We start from the raw sequence: 27,097 nt of genomic DNA, 5'->3' as shown, positions 1-27,097 counted from the left end.
CAAATTTTATTAACCTACATTCAGAGTGTTCAGTGAGAATATGATAAAAATGTTGTAGACACACAGACACCACTTGAGACTTCACTTTATTAAAAACCTTTTTTTATTGTCATTCAGCCAACTATGAACCTACTGATGAATGAACTGTGATGTCAACCAAACATAATTTTTACATATTGTTTATAAGACAGAACTTAGGCTGGTAGAGCACTTCTCTTCATCTTCTTTCTGAGAGACGAATTTGTAAAAAAAAAAAAAAAGGTCATAGATGTAAAAAATATGAGAATTAGTCCATAAATGAAAATCCTCTTCCAGTATTGTGCCTTGACATTCTGTCAACAGATTTTAATACTTAATATTATAGGCACTGGGTATGTGATTATGGGATTATGAATTATTTCAACAATTTACTATATTTTCTTTAAAAAGTTCACCTCCAAACTTGTTAATTTCCTTCTGAAAATGGAGAGAGTAGTAGCTACAATTAGCTATAAGTTTGATATAAAAAATTAGATAAGCATTTATGCATAGCACTGGCACATGTTAAGCATCGAAAAGGTTAGCTATGAACATAGTGATGATGTCTGCTGTTTTTTGGAGACCCCAATGAATGATGCCTCACAGTTCACACCTTTGTATACTCCTGTCACCTTGAATCTGGACTAACCCTGTCATCAACCTGAACAAAACAAACAAAAGCTATTTATGCATCTAATAAACTTTAGAAAGACCCAGAAGTTTCTATTTTTGGGCTTGAAGGAATGTCAACTGCCAAATAGGACATCTGATGACCCTGAACCACCATATTTGGAGAGAAGTCCAGCCCAGCCACATGGAGGAGCTCTTACTCAATAGCCAACAACTTGTGAGCCATGTGGGCAAGGCCATGGGTAGTAGTTGTCCTGCTCTACAACACATAGCCCTGCACAACTCCCTTGTCCTGTCCCATGTCCTGTCCCTTGTCCTGGCTCTGAGTTCTAGCTTCCCCCGCCCCCATTCAACCAGAAAAAAAGTCCAGGCAATACATAACAGTTCACCCAAGAATTTCAGTAACACATTTTTCTTTCTAATGAGCACATGGAAATAACTTACTGAAAATGATTTATGAATGTCTTGTATTTAATGAAAATAATGTCACTAATTTATCATTTTATTTTTAAAATAATTAAAACCACTAAAAATACAAGAGTTTATCACATAGTGTGTTGAAGATAAACTTATGATAAAACATCAAAAATGACTAAATTCTTCCATCTTACCATTTTATATTCCTTCCAACCTCTTTGGAAATCCACACTTCCATCTTCACGATGTTGTATTACAGTCCAACCTCCCCCATTAAGATCCATATTGCAAAATACCTGACAGAAAAGGGAAAAATAAAGTCAAGTAAAAAACTATGTTTGTTTTAAAGAAAGTTGTATCAGATATGTTTTAAAATAGAAATAGGTCTATAGATAAAAAGAATAAAAATTGCTATGTTGAAAAATGTTTAGACATATTATTGGTTATTCTTCTTATATTTGAGTTATTTCTGATTAAATTTTTTTAAAAAAATCTTTGTTTTAAATGGTAATAGATATTTGTGTATGTTCAATTTTTAAAAATGCTACTAAAGTTTCCAAAGTAAAGATCATTGATTTTTAAACTTTAGGTAATTGAAATGGAAATATAATAATTAAAGTTTTAGAAAAACAATCTAAAAAATCATTTAGCTATTAATATTTCATTGCATATTAACTTCTATACACTTACCTGCTACACTAATTATTCTTGATAGTTCAGTATTACATTAGAGGCAAAATTTTGTCCTTGGCATTTGGAAAAACTTTATTTGCATGATTTTTGTCATGAACAATTAGAGGAGAACATGACATCCTGTATTTCTTCTGACTGCAACAAGCATTTCTTTCCCATGTGGACAAGTTATCCAAATCTTGAAAGACTTATGCTTATTTCAATTATTCTATATACTTTAGTATTTATTGAGAAATTGACTCATTTCCCTCAGAGTCCACCCAAGGAAAGAAACATATCTGTAATGGGATTATCTTTGGAAACAATCATTGTAATTTGTGTAGCATGAACGTGCTATTTTTTATCAAGGGCCCAGCTATGGGGAACTCCATTGCCCTGGCAATTGAGTACTAAAGCATTTGAAGGCTGGCTAAAGGTGTAGGTGTGATGTAATAGCAGTATGCAGGCTGTGTGGGCTCAGAGCTAAATTCTGATTAAATGAAAAAACTTGAAGTGTTCTCCCAAAGGCATTAAATTTGGGGCCCAAATACGTAAAGAGTAGAAAAACGATGAAAAGAACTGTAATTCAAAGGACAAGTTATCCATGTACTTCCTCAGAGTAAAGAGAACTAAAAGCTATGCCTATTTGTGAGCATATAAATAAGTAAACTGTTCTCTTGAGGGCTGGCTGCCTCTCTAATTTGACAACAACCACTCATCCGTATGTCTTCATACTCCCTAGGAACTGACTCACCTCCAAAATTGTATATAAATATGAAGTTTCCCTCCCTGCCTCCCCATCAACTAATCCCTTAACCTTTCTGTACCTGCTCATTGTCCTCAACATAACCCCTAGCTAGTCTTTTGTTCTCCTTAATTTTAACTAATTCACTCAATTATTTTTCACTCCACAAGCATTTTTGGCATCGATTCTGTGTTACAACTGGAGATATTAATGATAAATAAAATATGGATCATGTTCTGAAAAATGCCTAAAAGTTTCAAGTGACAACTCCTGTGATTAAAAAGATGCAGGGGTCCACAATTTTCAACTCCTGTAACCTGAAGAATGATGAAGACAGTGATCTAAATGAGAAATTGAAAGAAGAGAACTAGCATTTGAGAAAAGAAAATGATCATGGTTTGGGACATGTAGAGTACGAAGTAGCATAGTCAACCAAAAGGGAGAGTTTATTGATCAGTTAGAGATGATCTCCTAAAGGCAGACCATGGATAGATGTGGATAAGGGAATAAGAAAAGGAATGGCCATTAACAATGGCGTGCTTGCTTGTTAAGTGCCAGGTAATTTAAATTCTTCACTTGTATTTTCTAATTCATCCCACAACAATCCTAAGATATGATTATTATCCCCATTTACAGAAGAAAAAAACTGAGGCTTAGAGGACTTCAATAACTTATCAATGGTTATAATAAATAACAAGTACTTGATCCAAGATTTGAATCCCAGGTCTACCTAATTCAAAATGGCATTGGGAATAATATGCTTGAAAGTAGTATTTGATAGTTTAAAGATGGCTTACCTAAAGAGAAAAAAGTGGGAAGAGAAAGTGTGTGCAGGGAAGGGAGGAGGATACAAGAATGAGCTTTGTAAAGCAACTGATGGAGATAAAATACATCAATAACTTTTAAGAGGGCAGGGACTTTGTTTTATTTGTTAATGTTCCCAGTGCCTAGAGCAATACCTAGCCTATATTTAGTACTAGGCACTAAATGAATATTTCCTGAATAAATAGAGAAGTAAGAAGTAAAGTTAAAAAAAGAAAATCTGGATTAATATAACATAATATAAAGATGAATTTTGAGTTGGGGAGGTGATTCACTTAATCAAATATTTTAGAGAAGTCGAGACAAATAAAGATTAAGAAAACACACATTCAACTTAAAATGAAGTAGCCATTAGTGACCTTGATGAGAGAGTAAAGGATTTCTGTGAAAAAAAAAAATCCAGATGACACAGTTTAAAGAGGACACAAGTGGTGATTCAAGACAAGAGGCCAAGGTGAAACTTCACTGGTGAGATTTTAGAGTAAGTGAAAATCTTAAGAAAACATTTTGCTTGGAGAAACTGATGTCACCCATATTTTAATTAAATCTTACCCTACATTGACTGGTTAATCCAGATTTTTTTCCCCAGGTTTTTATATTCAAATGGACATTGATTGCCTAAAATTTTTCCAAACTGTGTTTGCAAACCTATAAAATCCACTGACATACTCGAGGAAAGAAATAACTGCCTTTATAAATATAGAGTATATAGAGAAAACTATTCCTTACAGTTTTTGTTACTATTATCTATGCTATTAAACTTCTGTGCAAAGTTTTAAAATCACTCACAAAGTTTAGAAAAATTTTCCTTTTGAATAAAGGTATCCAGTGACCTGAAAATATTAAGATTTTTTTTGTGTGTGTGACAGAAAAAGAGATAGACAGAGAGAGGGACAGATAGAGACAGACAGACACAAAGGGAGAGAGATGAGAAGCATCAACTCTTTGTTGAGGCACTTTAGTTGTTCATTAATTGCTTTCTCATATGTGCCTTGACCAGGGGGCTACAGCAGAGCAACTGACCCCTTGCTCAAGCCAGCAACCTTGGGCTCAAGCTGGTGAGCCTTGCTCAAACCAGATGAGTCTGTGCTCAAGCTGGCGATCTCGGGGTTTCGAACCTGGGTCCTCTGCTTCCCAGTCCACTGCTCTATCAATTGTGCCATTGCCTGGTCAGGAAAAAATGTTAAGATGTTTTGAGAGCCCTTCTCAGATAAAAAGCCAGAGAAAGAGCTACAAAGTAGATAGAAATTACCTAGAAATATTACTGTGTTGGAAGCTGAGGTACAGTGAAATTAACAGGTTGAACATATACTCCACAATAATTAAGGCTCAATAATAACAGAAATAATAGCTGCTATTGTGGAATATTGGCATAATAGAACTAAATGGTTAGGGACATAGACTTGGCATAGGGAAACTGGTTAGGGGTATCGACCTGGATGCTATATCACCTGTGTTCAAATCTCACCTCTGCCTTCTTCTCTATCTCTTAGATCTTTTGCAAGGGATAAATGAGTCATTGCATATAGGGTTTCTAGAATAGTGTTTGGCACATATTAGTCTTTGTCACTACTCCTATCTCTTAGATGTATGTAACATATATGAGATAATATGTATATATTTGTATACATACAAATATATAATATGTATTTATGTTATGCATATATCATATAGTATAGTCTATTATAATATATACTTGCATATAATTTCTAACGTTATAAATATTATGGAATGTGCAACGTCAAAATATGTTTACATTCAATAAAACATCCTTATAATTATGATTCCCAGCTCTTGTTAATAATACTGGCATTACTAATCTTTGCAGATGTTCCTTTTTGTTATTATATATATATTTTAAAAGTTCACTCTAGAAAAAAGACTTTTTTCTAGTCAGAACAAAAATAAAAAGACTATGCTTAACAGATGAAGGAAGTTCAAGAAAAAAGGTGGTTGGTTTCAAAAGATTTGAGACATGAAAAGACTAGAAAAGTTCATTTGCCAATAGTGTGTGGTCTATGCTATCTTTCCGTAGACAAGGGCTGCGCTACATTTACAATGCGGGTTGCATTTATTGATCATATGACTTGGGCTTAACTCTATCCAAGGAAAGATTGAACTGGCTCCTATCCCAGGCAAGGTCAAAGCTTTCAAGCATTAAATAGCTTTTAACATAATACGGAGATTTAAACCCAAACAAAAAGGGGAAATTTGATTCACATAGTTCTTATGTTTTTATGCTCCATACAAGTTGGAATGATTAGGCTTATGGATGTTAATTAATTTCCCGTAACCTTACACAAAAAAATGCTCAAAACTTTTGTTATAGTCCTTTTCTAAGAATTAGGAAAATTATGAAATCAGAAACAAATTAATAATATATACAATAAGCAGAGTTATGATTTAATTGATTTCTTTTTATAAAACTATCCACTGCGCCACTGCTTGGTCAGATTTTTTTTTATAAAACTAAGCTAGCTATAGGGCTTTTGGTTTTAGAAATTTATGAAATGAAAAAGAAATATTTCCTACTACTATGCATTGAAGGGAATTCAGAGAGAAAAATAACCACAAGCTATAAATAAAAGTAAAAAAGAAATATATAAATAATCTAATTCTCATTTTCCATCTACTTGAAAAATTAGTCCTAGAAAATGGCCTTTGGCTTCCACATTACATTTGAAAAGATAACACTTTTTTAAATTTTGCAGACATTTTTTCTTGGCAGGGAATATTGGCAGTCAAAACAGCAACTGCATAAGAATTCGGTGCAATTGCAATGCTCACTCTGCCTAAAGGATGAATAACTCCTATTAATAGTTTTCATCAACTGCCTAAATTGGCTAATTTTATTCATTGGCCCATATCTTATATTACATTTATTTGAACTTTTTGTTTTATTTTGTTTTCATATAGGCTTGCCTTGAGTTTCTTAACCTTGCTAGAACTTCTGCAAGCATTAAAATGTGCAAAGCTTTTGCTAAATGTATCTAAAAGTATCACTACTCTTTATATCTACAAAGTACACTCTACTTGGAATGGTGAAGGTCCTAAAGAAGAATTTTCTAATTACTTTTTGTAGGATTGAGTGAATATCAATAACTCATCAAAATAGAAGAATAAAATAGGTTACAGGGGGAAAAGGAGGGAGGTGGCTTATAATCCAGCATAAATCAATTTTACATAATTTTCTAATAATAAACTCTTTCCAAGTTACTCACTTAGGTTCGTGTTAAAAAATTATGAATGGTGAAACTCCATTATGTAAGTAATTATTGTACTTCATCCGTGTTAGAATGCCACAGTCTGGAATTGATTCCTTTGTTACAAAGCCTGTGTTCAATATTTACTAACTATGTGATTTGGGCAAGTTATTTTTTTTTAAATAGAGATAATGGGAGCACTTAATTATAGAGTTTTTGAAGAGTAAATAAGTGATTATATATACATATATATAAAGATATATATATATAAATAAAATACTTAGAATAGGATCTGGCAAATGGTAAATGATTAATACATTTGAACTGTTGTATTTATCAGCTCCTAATTATATTGGAGAAATTCACATAATATTGTTTTTATGAATGGCAAGCTATGTGAATGTAAGAATGAATTTAAAACAATTTCCTTACTACAAAAAATGCAGATAAATCACTCTAAAGTATTCATCCCCACAAGAGAGCAATATTACGATTTGTGAGAGGATTCATGATCATAAAGGAGAACAAATAAAACAAAGGAATGCACATCTAAGTCAAGAAGAAATCCAAAGTCTTTCCCCCTCCTGCTCAGTTCTCTCCCCCTCTCACCATATGCTGCTATTGTTTCCAATAAAACTAAATCTAATAACAGTCTTGACCAGATGACGAGTCAATGGTCATGGGGTCATTTCTACAGTGATGAAATGTGCCTGTTACAGGCCTGTACTAATTCCACTGCTAATCTGCTCAGGCTACTATGTTTTCCTAGGCCCAAATCTTAGACGTTTAATCCAGCATATATTTGATATTTAATATTTAAATTAAATTTTAATATTTAATATTTCAGATTTTGTTTATTCAAGAACCCTAAAGCTCTATAATATGCAAAATTCATCACTTTTAAAAGGTGTAAGTTTACATCATGCTATCCTGGTGAAACCAATATAGGAATCAGCCACTGAACTAGTGAATTCGATCCTCCAATCCCCTCCTTTATATAAATATGAAAAGCACATTTATTCAAGTTTTTGAACCATTCAAGATAATGAGTTAAGATCAACCATTTTTCTTCCACCCTAAAAGGAGCGTGGTCTGTAAATAGCCCGTGCATCATTTGCATTTCAAAACATTTTGAACTACATAGAATACAGTTGTGATTATATATGAATTAAATAAAGTTCATGGAATGATCAAAACTATACTTGTAATGTCTGTGCCAAGGCCACATGGTAGTACTGAAAATGGAGTGAAATAAATTCTAAAAGTGTGAATGTCAATCTAAAAACTTTAAAAATTATTTTATTTTTATATTCATATATATCATAGAATTATTAGGAATCTAAAAGGAGGGTTACTTAATATTGTTCATTATCTTTATTGTTATAATTGAAGTTCTGTTATAGAGGAGGTGACAATAATTTAAGGGTTCTTCCAGCTCTGGGCAATGCTGTGGGTAAATTACAGGGAGCACCTCTGTAAGCTCCACCGCTCTAGCCTGGACAGTCTCTGACTCCTTCACCTGCTCTGTGTCTGGTGTGGGAGTGTGTGCAGGGTTTACATGCCTGTGTGTGTGGATGAACTGAATTTAAGCATTGTATGATTTTAAGATATCAGCAGGCAGAATAGAAAGACTTCACTGGATTTAAAAGGTTCTTCTTATAAGTCACCCTTTTCTATTTACTTTAAACTCACCATTGTAACTTCACAGATTTTTTTTTTTTTTAATCAAGCCATGGAGCACTTAATTCAGTGAAATCATCACTGAAGCCCCAGTGAAAAACAGGTGAAACCGAACTTCTCTGGTTGGTGGCCCAGGTAGCAGTGCACAGACCTCTACCTGCCACCTCTTCCCCCTTGGGCGTTCCCTCCTGCCCCTTGTTATAGAACTACATGCAAGGCCTCTTTTTAAGGTTAAATTTTGTCCCAGCAAAGGAAAAAAAACAGTGAGCTAATGTAAACCACCAATCCTTACTGAAATCAGGAGACAGAGGACACAGGTAGAAACTCTCACTCTTGTCCATTTTGTGACATCTGACAAACTGTTCTCTAAAATTTAATTCCTTCACCAATCAAAGGAGCCTAACATGCAGGAAGACTAAATAAGTTAGGCTTGCTTATACTGCACTACTACATAGAAGTGTTAATATTATCACCATCAGGTCATTTATTCATTCGTTAATTCTAGCACATATTTATTTAGAATCTATGATGCGCCAGACACTATGCTGGGTCTCAGGAAATCAAAGATAAAAAGATGCATACTGTGGAATACTACTTGGCTGTGGGAAGAAGGAAATCTTGCCATTTTCAAGAACGTGGATGAACCTTGAGGGCATTATGCTAATCGAAATAAGTCAGACAGAGAAAGACAAATATCTTATGATTTCACTTATTTGCGGAATCTAAAAAGTGAAACAAATGAACAAACAAAACTCACAGATAGAGAAAAAGATTGGTTATCAGAAGGGGGTTGCGAGATGGGCAAAATGGGTGGAGTTGCCAACTGTACAGTAATGGATGGTAAGCAGACAGGTGGTGATAACTGCATACCGTATAAAAATATTAAATTACTACATTATATATCTGAAACTAATATAATATCATTTATAAATTTTACTTCAATTATAAAAGGAAAATAGAAGATAGAAAAGGTACATTTCTTGGGCGTGTAGAATTCTGGTATGAGGGAAGCAGGGAAGGCCTTCCAGGAGCATTTGAACAGTACCCAGAGGAAAGAGGGACACGGCTGGTAGTTCAGGGAACAAACAGAGGAGAGAGTTCCATCCTTTGACGAAGCATTTCAAGGGCTGACACTTTGTGTGGAAGAGTGCAACTCTCCTCAAGGCTCTCCAAAAACGTTGCATCAAACAGACAGTCTTTATCACTGCACTTCTACAGCATGCTAGAATCATCCGTGTAACTGTCTGTCTTCACCACATACTGGCAACTGTTTGTTCTGTATTATGTCCCTCGTCAGTGACTGACAAATGAATAACATGCACTTAGTACGTATTGAATGAAGGAATGGACTGATGATTTAATGAATAAATAGGGAGAAAGAGTATATAAAAGAAATGTAACAGCAGGAAGATGGTGTTTCCTTACTTTGAAGTTTACTTTGGATCCTGTTCAATATACTGAAGAATCCTATCCTCCAACCCACTCTTTTAGGTAAATACAAAAAGTAAATCCTTTCAAGATTATGAATTAAGATAGAATATGTTTCTCTCGGCCTGACCTGTGGTGGTTCAGTGTATCAAGCGTCGACCTGGAATGCTGAGGTCGACGGTTCAAAACCCTGGGCTTGCCCGGTCAAGGCACATATGGGAGTTGATGCTTCCTGTTTCTCCCCCCTTCTCTCTCTCTCTCTCTTCTCTAAAATGAATAAATAAACAAAAATAATTTTTTTTAAAAAATTATGTTTCTCTCACCCTAAAAGAAGCAGTGATTCTGGCAGTATGAGCCTAGCTCCCTCTCCACAGTATCTGGACTGTAGATGCTGTGTGCCATCGGAGCCCTTGGGACTGCTCCCCATGTACTCGAAGCACATGTGACTTTGATGTGCAATATGAGTAAGGCAAGCATTTATAAGCAACGGACATCCCAGGAATGAGAAAGAATAAATACAAAACTTCGTGTGAAAGAAGGATGGAAGGTGCACAAGTTGGGGGAGGTCTGTACAATAGGTTTTCATCTTTTATGAACCTGGGACACAGTATATTTTCAGAGAAAAGAGCTCAGGCATATATATTTTTAGTTTAACAAGCTCACAAATCATTTGATTGTTCAGCAATTCAACTAGGATCTGCTTTACATCTCGTAAACAAACACTTCTGGTTTTACCTTTTTGGGTTCTGGCATATTATTAATATAAATAGTGTAGATTCCACTTTTATTAAAACCAGCTTGATATACATCTGCACAGTCTCTAAATGGTTCCTCTTTTTTTCCTCCCTTTAGTAAAACTGCAAAAAAAAAAAAAGATTACAATATGTGAATAAAAATATCAGTACCATTAGTATCCAAATGGACTTCAAGTATAGATAAGCAAATTTGCATTTCCTCCAAGCAAATGTCAATATTGCACTTACTAAAAAATCTATCATGAGGACAATACTAGATATTGAGGTGACTCACAAAATTACAATGAGTAAGAAGAATCTGTGGAGCAATTCTCAACTTTCATATTGTTTTTCTCTAAACGTTTTCCAGAACATCAATTGATAGCATTATGCAATACCTCCAAGTGGTAACAATTATGTCAATACTCCTGCAAAATTTCTAAAAAGTTCTTACCTACATCTTATAAGAAATGAGAAATGCTGAAGCATTTCTGGAGGAGGAAGAGATGAAGATAACAAATTCAAACATAAAAATTCAGTATGGAGATTTAAAACTAAATTAGGTAGTATTTTTTGTAGCTTTAGATTTTAAGAAGTTCTAAATTTTTTTAATTAGAAAAAGCCTTCAAAATAATTAGATTTATGAAATAAAAAAGAATCTCTGACCCAATTAAACTATCTGTAATGACAAGGAAACTGAACTTTGCTTTTTATTTAATGCCCTTTAGTTAAACTATTAGGTAGATGATACACAAATAAAAAATACAAAAGTAAACAAGGTTTGAAATGAAGTTATACGGGAAAGAGGTCAGAAAAAGCTGAAAGGCAAGTGGAAAATAAATTTAATCAGGTATAGTTTTTACTAAGAACTTTATTTTATTTACTAAACTTAATCCATTATTAAGTTCTTATATATAATTAGATCAAAATACAAAAATAATTCACATTTAATAATTTTTATATTTTAGTAAATTTTTTAACTAATTTTTTTCTAGAAGATTAATAATATATTGTTATCTTGCCCTTAAAGTCTCATATATAATAAATAACTGCTTTCAACCAGTTGGAGTTACAATGATATTTTATAATAAAAATATAAACGCTAAACTATGACTCAATGCTTTTAAATTGATTTTAATTTTCTATCAATCTAAAATACTAGCTTGATTTAAACTTAAGATGCATGATGTTACTAATATATAGGTTAAAATTAAAATTAATTTCTAGGTAATTAAAATAAATAGTTTAATCTTGGTAGAAAGATGGATTATATCATATAAATACACCAAATTTTCAAAAATAATTGTTTACAAAATGAAACATCCATATCAGATATGCTGCCAAAACAAAAATATAGAAATATATTAATAATATTAAGATGCTTTATAACTCACATTTACACTAATAGTTTTACTTACATTAATAATTACATTTAAATACCACTATTACAATTGCAGTATCAATACAAGTAATCAGGGGATATGATAGCTGAAGGAGTATTGTACAGAATGTATTACAAATAGCAACTTAAAAATAGATGAATGCTTACTCAAAAGCCATCTGAAATGTCATTGGGCATGTCAATAAAATTATATAAAGGTATTATTTTCAAAAACATCAAAGTACTTCAATTCTGCTTGTTTATTTTAAGGTAATGTGTTATTTTCTTTTTAAAAAAAGACAACGTTTTAAGTTTTAAATGCTTGATCTTCTGCTGAAAAGTTGAAAATAGTCAAAGTAGATACAAAAGGGTTGTAAAGAAATAACAATTAAAATTTATGATCTCTTAAGAGGATACCAACACAGGAAGATGTGGTCAACAGAAATTCAATGGCAAATTCATTTTTCTTTTTGGGTTGAAAGAAAAAGTCATTTATCTAAAGAGAAAATGCTTCTCCTTGCATATACCACTTCCTGCCTTCCCTTAGTTACTTATGTAAGGAGAATACATTCCCTTCCCACTTCTCTGCCATCTCTCTCCCCTTTTCTTTTCCTCTTCAGGAAGAGGCTGTTGTGTGGGAAGAGGGAAGCTATTTCACATACATTTTAAACAACAGAAAAGAAAAGAAAAGAAATAGGTATTATCTTGTTTTCCTGAAAACTAATTGTATAATGCCCAATCCATGAATGTAAGTCTTATAACTGGAAAAATGCTTTGAGAATTCTACTATAAAAGCTACAACTAGTACGGTTACACTATGGCTTTGTTGTTACTGCAACATAATAACATGAAATATCTAATATAGATATTTCATTTTCTTGAAATGTAGTTTGCTATTTTTGAGAAATTAAAACACTTGCATTCTTCCCAGAAGAAACAGTCTTTCTTTCTAAGAAAAATTAGATATCTTGCATTTCATTAGTTATTAATTAGTAAATATTGTTTGAAAATTTGACCCAGGGTTCATTTTAGAACATTAAAGAGTTTAAAATCAATTTAAAAGCTTTATTCATACCTTAATTTTAATATTTCTATTGTGCACAGTAATTTGAGAAAACTCCTTCCATAAAGGAAATTGACCTTCAGAGTTTTTCTTTCTTTTTTTAATCTATAAAGTAGGGCTGAGAGGTCGTTATACCTATCACTCAGGCAAGTGTGTTCAGTATGTAACAGAGTCAAATGACTGAATAATAGTAAGTACTATTACTTACTATTATGTGGTAGTTATTATTGTTATTGTTATGGTAATATAATAATATTACTAATGATAACATTATATTATTATCTTCTCTTATGGAAGAATTAGCAAGCTATGGAAAGCCAGCTGGTCTAGTCAGTGAAGCGGTGGATGATATTGTCTTCTGCCTTCAGATGCAAATATTGCAGCTGACTAAATGCAGGGCAGTTACAATTAATTGGTTACATGTAGAATTAGAACTGGCCTCTCCTTGTCAAAGTTGGCTTATTGCCTTCTTTTATTTACTGACTACATCAGGTCATACCATCATTGTTTAGGTAAGAAAAAATGGCAATCTAATCTTGCTATATATTGTAAGCTTTCTCTGAATAGTTAAGATTTAAGAATTATTTTAGATGAAATGATATGTGATGTATATACCAATATGTTGATTATAGAGGTTTTAATCTCATAACGTAAATTTGCAAGACTAATTATTTTCTTTCTTAAGTATCAGAGAGTTCTAAAATTCAATGTTATAATTAAATATTGTAAAACTGGACACATAATAAACAATTTAAGACCTAGAAAGATAAATACAAAGATGAGTTCACTGAATATTACAAGTGTCAGAACTAAGGATATATTTTTGTAGGAGATCTTGAGATTCAAATAACACAAATGGAGCTACAATTAAAATGGAGCCAGAGCCATCCCCAAGGAACTGCCTTGCACGTCTTACTTCTCAATCCTTTGGAATGGGTAAAATAACCTTTGGATCGGGCCCAAAGCAACACTGTGTTCCAAACAACTGTTTGTAAAGATAACAAGAAATCAGATATTATGACTAGTGAATTGATGGCTAGCAGACTGAAAATTAAAAACATTGTTTAGAATTAGAGTCACTATGTTAGCTTATCTGCATCAATAGAAATGCCTTCCTTCTATTGATGTAATTGTTTCTTTTCCCTTTCTCATAAATATCTATTGTCTTTGTCTCCAAATGAGAACACTGTTGGGTTTCTGCCTGAATCAGTGCATGCCAAGTAGTTGTTCTTTTTTTTTATTTCAAATAAATGCTTGTTGCTTCTCACTTTTGCTTTTTATTTTCAGGTTAACAAAGATACTGTCTGGAGGAAGGTGTGGTAAATGACAAAAGATGGATATGCAAAACCTGATGGAAGATGATAAAAGAAGCCTCAACAGGACACAAGTGGGGAGAGCGATCTGCAGACTGGATAGAGGTGCTTATCTATCTGTCAAAGTGGCTTCAACTTTTTGTAATAATAAAGTGGTTTAAAAGCATAAATTAAAAAATAGATCTTTGCATTTAAAAGTTCCTTCTTTGATCACATACTCTTATCTTTTCCTCTCCCATTCTTCAATTTTCAATGAATTTGTTTTCTAAGTGAGAGTCCAGATCCCTGTCCTTACTATCAGCACCTTTCTAACCTCCATTTTCTTTTTTCCTAACTTTTATCTCAGAGCCGGGGAGTAAAGAACAGAACAGTTTAGAACAGCTAACACCTGAATGAATAAAATGTAAAAGAGATTATTTGAATTATATTTTAAGAGCGTAAAATGCTAGTATAAGGACTTTACCTAAATCATTATCAGCAAATAAAGTCATTCCGTTCATTCAGTCTTATCTGCACAACAAAATATTCATGATCTAAAGGGAAAGACTAGAGATACAAGCAGGTGCATGTCTGTCTTTCACTGACCAACATTCAGTCAATAAGCAACCTGAGACCCTGACTCCAGCGGCTATTGACTTTATCAGGCTCTTCCTTTTCTTTGCCCAAACAGTTTCAATCCCAACGGCATATCTGCCACCAGGCTGACTTCAGGGAAGAACCATGAAAGTTGAGGCAGAGGGTCACTTCAATTCAGATGAACCCTCAAGAGAAAACTTCCTGGAATGCAGAATTGGTAATTATGAGTCTCAGCAGACCTAGTAGAAAACACAGATGGCAATTAGCCTTGCTATCAGAGACTAAGCAAAAAGCCGCAGCCCTTGAACCCTACTCATTTCCTAATAAGCTGTTATAAAGGACTCAATTCTCCAAACATCCTTTTTAAATCTTAGATGTGGCTAATAGTTCATATATCTCCAGTATTTAGCAAACATCAGAATGAATGTGGATCAAGATATTGGTTTAAGGATAATCCTTGTTGTGCTTTTAGGCCATCATCTCAAGGATATCACAGTACTAGGAATTTCCCCTAAATCTGTGATTTTCAGCACAACAGGTCATTGAAGTTAACTGAACATATGGATGAGGGAAAGAAAAGCCGGCATATCTGACAAGGTGAAAACAAGCAAATGATTAATTAGATTCTGTATACTTGAGACGTATGTGGGCATTTCATGGAAAGCCCATTTAATAACACTTTTTAAAATTCTAATTTCCTTCAAAGGACATTTAGATGTGGAAGAAAGTAATATGCATTTCAAGGGTATGGGAAGACTAAAAGAAAGTCTGAAGGCAATAGTTAATATTTCAATATTTTGTGAATAAGTGTGAGGATGAGAGAGACTTACCAATGATTTCATAAACATATATCACATATGTATAGCTATGCAAATACAAAAATATTTTTCTATATTTAAAATTTCAAAGTTGATATTTTATCTCATATAAAACATGCACATATACTATACAGTAGCTCACAAAAATTAGGAGATATTTCAAAATGAATATGAAATGATAAAAAAAGAAGCATTTGATTTTTTTTATTAAACAAGAACATCAGAAAAGCAAACAACAAGTCAAAGAAAGTTGTTTGATTATGTGAATGAGATGCAAAACCAATTTGATTTCATTGGTGAAAATGCACTATACAAAAGGCTGAAAGTACTGGAGTATCTGCATGTTCCCCTGATCCCCTAATTTCTGTGAGCAGTGTAAATACCTATGGTTTCATATCTCAGCATGACTGTTTTTAACCCACAGAAATGGCAATTGCACATAGTTTAATCTACTACATATTTTTTCCTTTTCCTTAAATTGAATTTATTAAGGGTAACATTGGTTAATAAAATTATACAGGTTTCAGGTGTATAATTCTATAAAACATCATCTGTAAACTGTACTATGTTCATCACCCCAAGTCAAGTCTCCTTCCATCTCCATTTATTCCTCCCTTGACCCTCTTCTACCTCCCCTCGCCCCAGTTCTCTCTGGCAATCACCAGACTCTTGTCTATGTGTTTGTTTGTTTTTGTTGGTGGTGGTATTTTTCTTTAATCCCTTCACCTTTTCCACCTAGTTCCCCTCCCCTCTATTTTGTTTGTTACTTTATTTTGTTCATTAGATTCAACATATGAGTGAAATCATATACATACCTACATATATATTGCTATGTCACAAATAAAAAAGACATAATTATACTATATACATACCACATTTATCTACTTTAAATCTTAAGTCTTTGGTTAAGTTATTAAAAACTTTCATTTGTAAAATATCAATCATTCTTTTCCCCTACAATTCCCCAAACCTTGGTATAAGGGAACACTTGAACATCATTTACTTGCTGCAGTACTATTTTAACTATTCTTTTTTGTAAAACAAGACTGCTTTACCCTCATTTAAATTCTTTATATGTTATTATTTTTGTGGATAATTGTAAAATCTTAACTATCCATTATCTTCTTGGTGGAACTGTAATAGTCATGAACACAATAAAATCAACTAGCATTAATTAAACACTATGTGTGTTCAACTTTGATTTCATATGCTCAATATGTTTCATATGCTTCATGTCATTTAATCTTCCCAAATACACAGTGGGTTTGTCCATGTATTGTTTTATATCTAAGGAAACTGAGGCTCAGAGATGTTATCTAACCTCACTAAATCTCTTAAGTGGTGGAGCTCTTTTAATTATGAAGCCAAGACTCTTAACTACTTCTTACTCACTTCTGGACTAAAGTCAAACCCAAAGAGTGGTCCATTGAGTCATCTTTCACAGAGTCCCCAGCAATACTTAATCTCAGTTGACAACATCACACCCAGGGTCTTGGGTAAATTGGGACAGGTCTCAATTCTAAATGGGTACAAGCCCTTGACGTGGAAGCAGGAAGTATGGGAGGAGTGCAGGAGGCAGAAATGACAGGAAGAAAAATATTGAAATGAGGATAGAAGAGAACCACATGTAGCAGAATAATCTGAGGGAAGGGAATTCTCAACAGAAATGTAAAGTAGAACTTCAAAATTTAACAGAAGATTAGAAAGTTAAAGGTTCTTGAGAGTCACATTGAACTTTATCATGTCCATAAATTAAATTATGCTAAACAGGATTTACCCCATTACTTTTAGATATTATTTAAACAAGGCTAAATTATTTGATTTCCCAGTCTCTGAACTATTAGCTAGAAGGTACAAATTTACAAGATGTGCTGGTGAGGGGAAGTGAGAGTAGGCATGGGAATGTGCATTTGTGAGTATGCTTTGAGTGTTCATCTGAGAGAATCAGACATAAAAACAAAAACAGTTGATATTAAAAGCTTTTGTGTGTGTGTGTGAGGAAAAAGTAAAAATTTTAAAGTAAGCAAAAATAAGAAATGATAATGGTTTGAGCAGTAAGGGACAAATTATATACTTTTCCAAATGCATCATAGTGTTATAATACATATTAAGGTATGCTAATGGTAATAACTTTTTTTTTAATTAAGACTTTAATTTTATTTAATTTCTTCTTCAAGGAAAAAGAGAGGACAGGATAAAAACAATTCAAAATATTTACCATCACAATATTTTTAAAATTTCTTTAAATTTTACTACTTAGATATATTGTAATTATCTAGACAATATATTACTCATTATGTATAATTATATATATTTAATAATATCAAGATATGTATGTTAAATCTATGTAGACATGCAAAGCACCCTGTAAGGCTAGGGGCCGCCGCCACCATCGTGGCCATTTGCATGCTAGTTCTCATTGAATTCAGACGGTAAAGAAGTGGCAGAGTCAGAGGATGGTGGGCCATTCTGTTTATTGGTGTCTCACCAAGACAGGCAAGCCACAAGAGAAGCCAAGGGAAAAGCAGAAAACCTGCTTTTCTCATGAAGGGCAAGGGATCAGGGAGGAGAGAAAAAAAGAAACCCTCCCGCACCTCTCTCGGTGGTGGGGGCAGAATCTCTCTTTCAGTAAACATTAGCAAGACAATGGCCCCTCCCAATCAGGAAGGCAACCTGCAACCTCACAGACCACTATATCTGGTGTTGCCCAGTCCCCAATACAAACTATAAGCGAGCAAACATATACATCATATTTCCAACACACCCTAAGACATATATAGGTAGATTGCTAATTTGATGATAGTTCTTTTAAATTGTAGAATAATGAAACATCAAGTAATTCTATATATTTCTACTTTAGTTTGATTAGTGTTTTTAAATAAATTTTCTAATGCTCCTCTAATGTGAAATGATGCATATATATATAACTGAATATATATTTAATGTGTATTATTCTTAAAGCATTTCTGTGTTTTCCCTTCGGGCACCCTAGTGGGCAGTTATGAGTGCTACATGACCCTAGCAATTTGTCCAGAATGTAATTTCATTAACAAAGATATTTCAGGTGTTTCATGTGTGCTAATTTCTCATATAATGTTTTTAACATGACTGGAATACACTGATTTTGAACAAAAGATTTTCTATACATGTGGGAAAGCTTAAAAGGCATCTTTTGTGCCTTATTATGAGACAAACTGATTTTAGTAAGATCCATTAAAAATGGAATGAGAGTCCTTGGGCAATGATGTAAATGCAGAAAGCAGTTGCCAAATGCTTTTGAAAACTGACGCACACACATAAAACCTCACTTTGAAGTTTTAAGTAAATAAAGGCTGACTGTCACCATAGGTATGAACTTTGTTTTCTACTCTTGTGCTGAAATATACTTGAGCAGATCTTAACTACTAGCTGGGGTTCCACATGAGGGTCTGCTCTGCACTCAGGCTTCTCATCACTATGAGAGGTACAAAACCAAAAGAAGATATGGATTAGTTGGTAAAAGTGATAAAATGTGTAAGTTTGTCTATGCCGTGAGGCAAATTCCCAAGGTGTATGGCACGTTCTTGTTAAGCGACCTGGCAGCAATGTTAGGACTAGAATGCAGCCATATTGATTCCTTTTCCTTCTAGACCATCACGCCCTGTCCCGTAGAAGCCATTCAGTATTGCTGCTCCTAGCCACTGGAAGGGAGACCATCTCAAACTAGTCCTAGTTTTAGGGACCTGGGCTGGATTAATTATGGTTGAGATTTGATTTATTTGTGTACTTGTAAGTATGTGCATGAGCCAAAACAACTGGCAAAACCTTCTGTTAGAACAGAAGCTACACTTAAAATTAAATCCTGGCCCTGGCCAGTTGGCTCAGTGGTAGAGCATCGACCTGGCGTGTGGAAGTCCAGGGTTCAATTCCCGGCCAGGGCACACAGGAGAAGCGCCCATCTGCTTCTCCACCCCTCCCCCTCTCCTTCCTCTCTGTCTCTCTCTTCCCCTCTGGCAGCCAAGGCTCCACTGGAGCAAAGTTGGCCCGGGCGCTGAGGATGGCTCTGTGGCCTCTGTCTCAGGCACTAGAATGGCTCTAATTGCGGCAGAGCGACGCCCCAAATGGGCAGAGCATCACCCCCTGGTGGGCATGCCGGGTGTCTGTCTGATTGCCTCCCCATTTCCAGCTTCAGAAAAGTACAAAAAAAAATAGTATTCAAAATAAAAAATAAATAAAAAAATAAAATTAAATCCAAGGTTCAAATTCACTGTTCTAATGGAACTCGTGTTGGTTGTGAAAACAAATCGCTCACACCTAAAAGTAATTATGAGTACATGAAAGGACACCATAAAATTTAAAATGATTTGACTTAATTGGCATTATATTTAATAATTTAACTTAATCATAAATTCATTGAGAAGCTAGATGTTTCTTGGTGGGTCACATATTACTGTGGAATGTTACTGAAGTTGATTCCACTTAGAATGTGTACACTCAAGTCAGCAGCAAAAAGAGATTCCAGCGTACTTACAATTAGCTATGATGCTGGTATCTTCAGGTGAAAATAAATATGAGCATACATAAGAAGCTAAAAATGTTTTTTAATCAGTAGTTTTAAAGGTTTTTTGCAATTGACTTCAGAAAAATCTTATGTTAAATATCAATATCCTGTTTATATGTATTTTGGCCTAACTATACAGTTGCAAATGCAACATTTCTCAGCTTTTATTTCTTCTTTCTTCCTTCTAAAGCATAAGGAATTTCCTGAAGGATTCACTCTTGGTTGATATGATGCATATGTACTTAATGATGTTAATAAAATGGTTGTGTTTTTTTTTCTTACTTTGTCTCCAAGTAATTATAGGTGTCATTTGACACAGTGTAAAGTGTCATAGCTTATCTGTGACTAATGTCCAATGTCCCATTACATCTCCAGATTAGAAAATATCTGTTGAATTTGACTTGAGTGTGGATGAGTCCAGGAAATTACTTAGTTGAAATTCTATTCAAAACATTGTGTGCTTCTTTGCTTTAGACAACCAGGCCGCAAAAGCATAAGAGAAGGAGTGGCGTTTACTCAGAGTCACGTTGGAACATCAAGGCAACACTCTTTTTGGTGGCCTTTCACCCTGTGAGTTCCAGGCCCAGCTGGAACCAGGAGATATCCCTTTTCCGATTGTCTAGTTTCTGAAGTTGAGACTCTAATTCCAAAAGAGAATTAACCACAAAATTTCACATCTCCCCCAAAAGATGTGGTTTAGAAATAGTTCATGGGAGAGGTCAAGGACTGTATTATTTTTTATTTTGTTATCATTAGTTTGGCTATTCAGTATTCACACAATTTTTTTTCTTCAGAAACTATAACTTTTTGAAAAGCAGATAACATGCTCCATCAAAAGGGAGAAATATACCATTTCCAAAAATAAACAGTCACTTTCCCCCTTAAGCCATTGGGTTTTATGAAAGGAAGTGCTAGAAAGTGTGGTTCATTTTAAGGAAATTGTAAATGTTTGACATATAATTTTCTGTCAAGATAAAGCATTCCCTCATTAAACGGGAACAAGTGCTCACTGTTTTGTTCAGCAGATGACTTCCTGTATTTTCCTTTCTCTTTCTACCTAGTGTTAAATTGTGCATTACATGGAGCCAATAAAAAACCAAATATTTTATACTCAGTCAATGGAAATGGTATTTTCTATTTTTATCAATGTTTATATGAGTGACATTCAAAAACTTTTAATTTCCTCCCATCGCTTGTGATGTTTTTAGAGTCATTCTTAACTCAAGGGACTGCAGGAGGAGTTCAAACTATCTTATCCACTGGCTGAATGATTTACTTCACAAACTCAATAGACACTGCACAGGAGGTAAATTCCTTTCAGATGGTAGAATTATTCTGAGAACAGAGCCAAACGTCGCCTCGGCACTGGGAAGGAAGCAAATGCCTCATTTCCCATTTTCAGAAGGCCGAAGGACTGAAAATAATGATCAAACGTTCCAAACCACTGCAATCCGCCTCTGGGAAAGACATTAAATCAAATAATTTAGCTCATTTAAAAATGTGTATTATCAGTCATTATGTCTTTCAGGTGACATGAGAAAGTTTTTTTTTAAGTGAACTTCATGATAAGCTCCGTAGGATTTGAAATTTGAACTTCACAATAGGGACCGAAGTATATAAGCATGCTCATGTCTCAGCATTTATTTTCAAGACTCTTAGTTGGTGGGATTCAGCTGTTCGCACCGGTTCGGCAGAATCAATACCTAATTATTTGTTGAGTTTGGTAAACTGGTTGTCAAAATGGCACTTGTAATCAGGGTTCTCTCTAAAGTGGGTGCCTGGACAGCTGCCCAATGTACAAATCACAAATTTACATTCCTTACTCTTTTTTTTTACGTTCATCTGACCAACAGTGTATTCTAAGTGCCCATATTAATATTCATTCCGCCCACAGGTTAACATAATTTGACAGACCTATTCTTATAATATTTATTTATTCATTTCATAAAACTCATCATACCTTTGATGAAATACTGTGTTTTAATTCCCTCTCATTTGTTACTTCAGTAAACAAACATATAACGTAAAGAGAAAAAGTGCCAAACAACCAGGGGTGACAAGCTGTCATTTGTTTCAACTTTGTGTTATGCCCAGAATTCCCCAGAGATTTTAAGAGTATTATTTAATATTTTCTCATCAATATTTTAAAACTCTTTCTTTTAACACAATCTAGTTTTGTGTACCTCTTTTATTGTTCTTATTTAAGTATTAAATGCATGAAATAAGAAACAACCTTTCGGAATATTGTTTTTTTTATACTTAAAACAGTCATTAGGGCAGAGAACCGGTTGTTGAAGTATTTAAATCCCACCGCTGCTTTTAGTCCGCTCTGCATGTGTACCTTCCTAGTGAAAACTGTTATCTGTCCTTTCACATTCCAGTTTCTGGGCTGTGCATAGACACCATTTTCTGCTTTTACTTCCTCCTACACATTCTAATCTTCGACCTACACAACTGAGCCACACACTATACCAAACTCTCTCTAAAGAAAGTCATCCCAGTTCCAAAACTCAGTTCTCAGTTTTTGGTTTTTTTTACTTGACTTTCTGCTAATTTGCACTAAAACAGACCTCTCATGACAACATTTTTCCCTCTCATAAAACTGCTCACTACTAGTTTTTCCCCCTGACTCTATGTTCTTCTTGGTCACTTTTTATCTGCCCCTTAAAGAACGCTCAATTTCCTGTCTTTGATTTTACCTTCTTATTATTTTTAAATGGATCCATAATCTTCTGTGTCAATTCTCTGAAATTATATGTAAAGTTGTACATGGGTTTTTGCACTAGGTGGGGAAGAGAGGTAGGCTAGATTTTATCTGTTTCTTAAATGGATCTATAAATGCCCCCAAACATTAAGTCATGGCGTTATACACATCTTCAATGATTTCCTTTGCTGCATGGCTTTCCCACTCATCTCCTCTGGACACGTATAAATGGCCATCCAGATGTTGCTCCTGAGTTTCAGATTCCTGTTGCTCTGCCTCACAGTTTTAATTGTCCTAGTTACCTCAGTCAGTGTACCCCAAACTAAACTCATCTTTTTTCCTTAAACTTGTTTCTCTTCCCATGTTGCTGATTTTAAGTAATGCCATCCTCCTCCTCTCAGTTACTGAGACCCAAAATTTGGACATTATGTTTAACTCTGCCTCCAGTAAGTCATTATTTCTTATTGATTCCAATTCTTGTTCACTCACAAATTCCCCCTCACCTGCCTTTCTGTTTGCCCCATTTGGTCCTGACCTCATTATTTCTCTCTGAGGAGAGCTTTTTGAGAATCTGATGAAAACCACCTTCCTTCCCCATCAACTTCACCTTTTTTCCTCATCATAATATGATGGTTAATATACGAATGCCAAAACCATACTCGCTGGGTTACTACCTCAGCTTCCTGGCAGTGGTGATATCTAGAAATTACTTACCTCTCTGTGCTTAGTCTCCTTATCTCTTATATAAGGTCAACAAAAGCACCTTCACTTATAGAGTTATTATTAGAATTAAATGAGTTAAGACATACAAAGGGTTCAGAAGATTAGTTTATACTCTATAAATACTTGTTAATATTTTAATTATGACAAAAACACCCATCTGGTCTCTCTGATTTCAGCTTGTAAACTTTCCCACAATTTTTCTACAATGCAAATGCCACCATTATCCTGATGTATTGACAATGACTATTACTATATTACATTAAAGGGGAAAAATGTAGCTTCCTTGATCTCCCTCAGTGTACCTCTCTAACTTGACCTTTCACTGTTTTCATGCCTATGATTCTGAGATTTAGGCTATGTACCCTTCAACACTCATCCTGCTCTCATAACTCATGACAAATTTCTATGTTGTTTGAGCTCTGAGTATACTCTGCTTTCTTCAATTTTAAGACTTAGTCATTATGTTCCCATGAAAGCCAACCTGTCCGTTTTAATACTGGATCAACTTTTTTTCAACTGTCCAACCTTGGCCAAACTACTCAAGTGCCCTGTGAAATTTATAAAATTATACTAACCATAGTATTTTCCTCATACTGTTGCTGTGAAGACAAACTAAACTAAAGCGCAAAGCTTAGACAATGTCTGAATTATGATTAGCATTTAACAAATTCCTTAAGAAGAGTCTGCAGGTGCTAGATTCTGCCCTCATTTTTTGTCTCTGCCATGATTTTAATATCCCTCCTGTGTGTTTTGCTAGTGCCCTGGCACCCTGACCTCACCTCTGGCAAACAGTTGCAAAATATAACTATTGTTTCCCTGTTTTTGTCCCCATCAAACTCCAGTTTCCTTGAAACCAAAGACTGAATTATATTTTTTCTCTCTTCTCAGTGTTCTGAGCATATCTGGTATATTATAGAAACTCAGCAAATAGTTGTTAAATAAAAATGTCTGAATATCCTTATTCCCAGGAGGAAATCTGAAACAGGACATTTTTTGTTTAATAATTTTTTGAATGAATGGATAAATTTATGAATCATATCTTGGTATAGCAGGAGTATGCTCCATGCTGATTTGGACAGTAAGATAATCAGCCAACATAATTTTATGATGGAGCCTAAACTCCATTTTCTTTTTTCCTCTTTCCTTTTTTTTTTTTTTTTAAGTGAGAGGAGGGGAGATAGGGAGACAACTCCCACACATGCCCCTGTCTGAGGCCGATGCTTGTATCAACCGAGCTAGCCTCAGCTCCTGGGGCCATGCTTAAACCAACCGAGCCACTGGCTGTGAGAGGAGAAGAGAGGGAGAAGAGGAAAAGGGAGGAGAAGAGAAACAGATAGTCGCTTCTCATGTGTATCCGGACTGGGGATAAAACCCAGGACATCTGCACACGGGGCCGATGCTCTATCCACAGAGCCAACTGGTCAGGACCACCACTTTCTTTTTAAAAGTTTTTCTTCCTTTTAAATGCTCTGTTAGTGATTACATTTGTGATCACATAATACGATGTTTGTCTTGTGTGGTGATTTAATAACTTTTGAACATAGGCGACTGGTGAATGTTTGATAGTCATTATTCTCCCCCAAAGAAGTCCAAACCTTGTTTCCATGTCATTATTAGTGTAAACTATTTAATTCCCACATTAATTGTGAGTTGCTAAAAGCATGAAGCAATCAGCTAAGCTTTGACACTATGGTAACATTGAGGGCAATAGGCAATATTTCTTTAGTGGTTAATGTTCCTAAGAATAAATTTGACCAAATGTTGGCAGTCAAAGGTTAGACAGAAATAAATGTGTTACCCGAAGTCTTACAAAGTGGATGAAATTCAGTTTGAAATGACTGTTGCCTAAGACACCACTATTGTCCATCTGAAACAAGAAGAAGAAATTTGGTGAATTATTTCAGGAAAAGTGTATATTAACTGTACTTATCTTAAAAGTTTCTCATGACATAGATGTTTTGGTAAGAAAAATTATGTGAAACAAAACAAAAATACTCCCCACATGCAAAGATAGAGTTATAGTTCTTAGACCAAATAAATGTTTGGGGTAAGGATAAATTTCTACTCAACACTTCCTAGGAATGCTTTTATCATATAAGTTTAGTGAGTTATAAGCACTTTAGCAAGCATAAAAATAAGAACAACTAAAAATTTTTGAGTATTTAGTCATACATTGTTTAATGATGGGGATGCATTCTGTGAAATGTGTCCTTAAGATATTTTGTCGTTGTGTAAGCATCAGAATAAATTTACACAGATCCAGATGGTAGCCCACTAAGCACCTAGTCTATATTGTACCAGGGGTCCCCAAACTTTTTACACAAGGGGCCAGTTCATTGTCCCTCAGACCGTTGGAGGGCCGCTACATGCAGTGCTCCTCTCACTGACCACCAATGAAAGAGGTGCCCCTTCTGGAAGTGTGGCTGGGGGGCCGGATAAATGGCCTCAGGGGCCACATGCAGCCCTTGGTTGTAGTTTAGGGACCCCTGGATAGACTATTGTTGCTAGGCTACAAGCCTGTACAGTGTGTTACTGTACTGACTACTATGGGTAATTGTAACACAATATTAATTATTCATGTATCTATACATATTTAAGCATAGAAAAAGGTACAGTAAAAATATGGTTTAAAAGCTTTTAAATAGAGCACTTACCAAAAATAAAACGAGTAATTGAAAGTTGTTCTGCATGAGTCAGTGAGTGGTGAATTAATGTGAAGGCCTAGGACATAACTGTACACTACTATACACCTTAAAAACAGTGTAACTTATGCTACACTAAATTTATGAAAAAATACTTTTCTCTTTTCAATAGTAAATTAACTTTAGCTTACTATAATTTTTTTATTTTTATTTAATATATTGGGGTGACACTGGTTAACACAATTATACAGGTATCAGGTGTACATTTCTGTAACACATCTCTATATACGGTATTGTATGTTCAACACCCCCTCCCAAATCAAATCTCTTTTTAATCACTGTTTATGCTGCCTATACCCTCCTCCACCTCTCCCCACCTGCTTCCTCTTGGCAATCACCATACTGATGTTCATGCCCGTAATTTCTTTCTTTTCCCCCCTGGTTTTTGCTCAATACCTCCATTCCTCTCACACAGCCTCCTCCCCTACCTGACAGTGGTCAACTTGCTTTCTATCTATGAATCTGCCTCATTTTGCCTGTTAGTTTATTTTGCTCATTAGAGTCCATATACGAGTGAAATCATATGGTACTTGTCATTCTCTGACTGGTTTATTTCACCTAGCATAATGTTCTCCTGGTCTACTCCACGCTGTCGCAAAGGGTAAGATTTCCTTCTTTTTTATGGCTGAGCATTCCATTGGGTAAATGTACCACTGCTATTTTATCCACTCATCTACTGACGGAAACTTGGGCTGTTTCCAAATCTTGGCTATTGTACAAAGTGCTGCGACAAACATAGGGGTGCATATGTTCTTTCAAATTAGTGTTTTGGCTTTCTTCAGATAAATTCCCAGAAGTGGAATTGCTGGGTCATAAGGCAGTTCCATATTTATTTATTTTTTTTTGAGGTAATTCCATACTGTCGTCTATAATAGTAGCACCAATCTGCATTAGGGTTATCTTTTTTCTACATCCTCACCAACTGTAG

General features: G+C 34.6%; 1 protein-coding gene across 4 annotated transcripts in view; it reads right to left on the bottom strand.

Annotated features, from left to right (window-relative positions):
• ANGPT1 (angiopoietin 1) overlaps window positions 1–27,097 on the bottom strand; it is a 289,496-nt gene that overhangs the window by 50,600 nt on the left and 211,799 nt on the right. For all 4 annotated transcript variants that reach the window (XM_066265817.1, XM_066265818.1, XM_066265819.1 and 1 more), the window contains 2 exons: window positions 10,351–10,472; window positions 1,260–1,361 (listed from right to left, as the gene is read on the bottom strand). In XM_066265817.1, coding sequence (XP_066121914.1) covers window positions 1,260–1,361; window positions 10,351–10,472 — 224 coding nt within the window. The remainder of the gene's footprint in view (window positions 1–1,259; window positions 1,362–10,350; window positions 10,473–27,097) is intronic.

The sequence above is a fragment of the Saccopteryx bilineata genome, chromosome 3 (genome assembly GCF_036850765.1).
Source record: "Saccopteryx bilineata isolate mSacBil1 chromosome 3, mSacBil1_pri_phased_curated, whole genome shotgun sequence".
In the NCBI taxonomy this organism is placed as follows: Eukaryota; Metazoa; Chordata; class Mammalia; order Chiroptera; family Emballonuridae; genus Saccopteryx; species Saccopteryx bilineata.
Note: the sequence above shows the minus strand (reverse complement) of the source record. Positions and strands in the feature narration are given on the sequence as shown.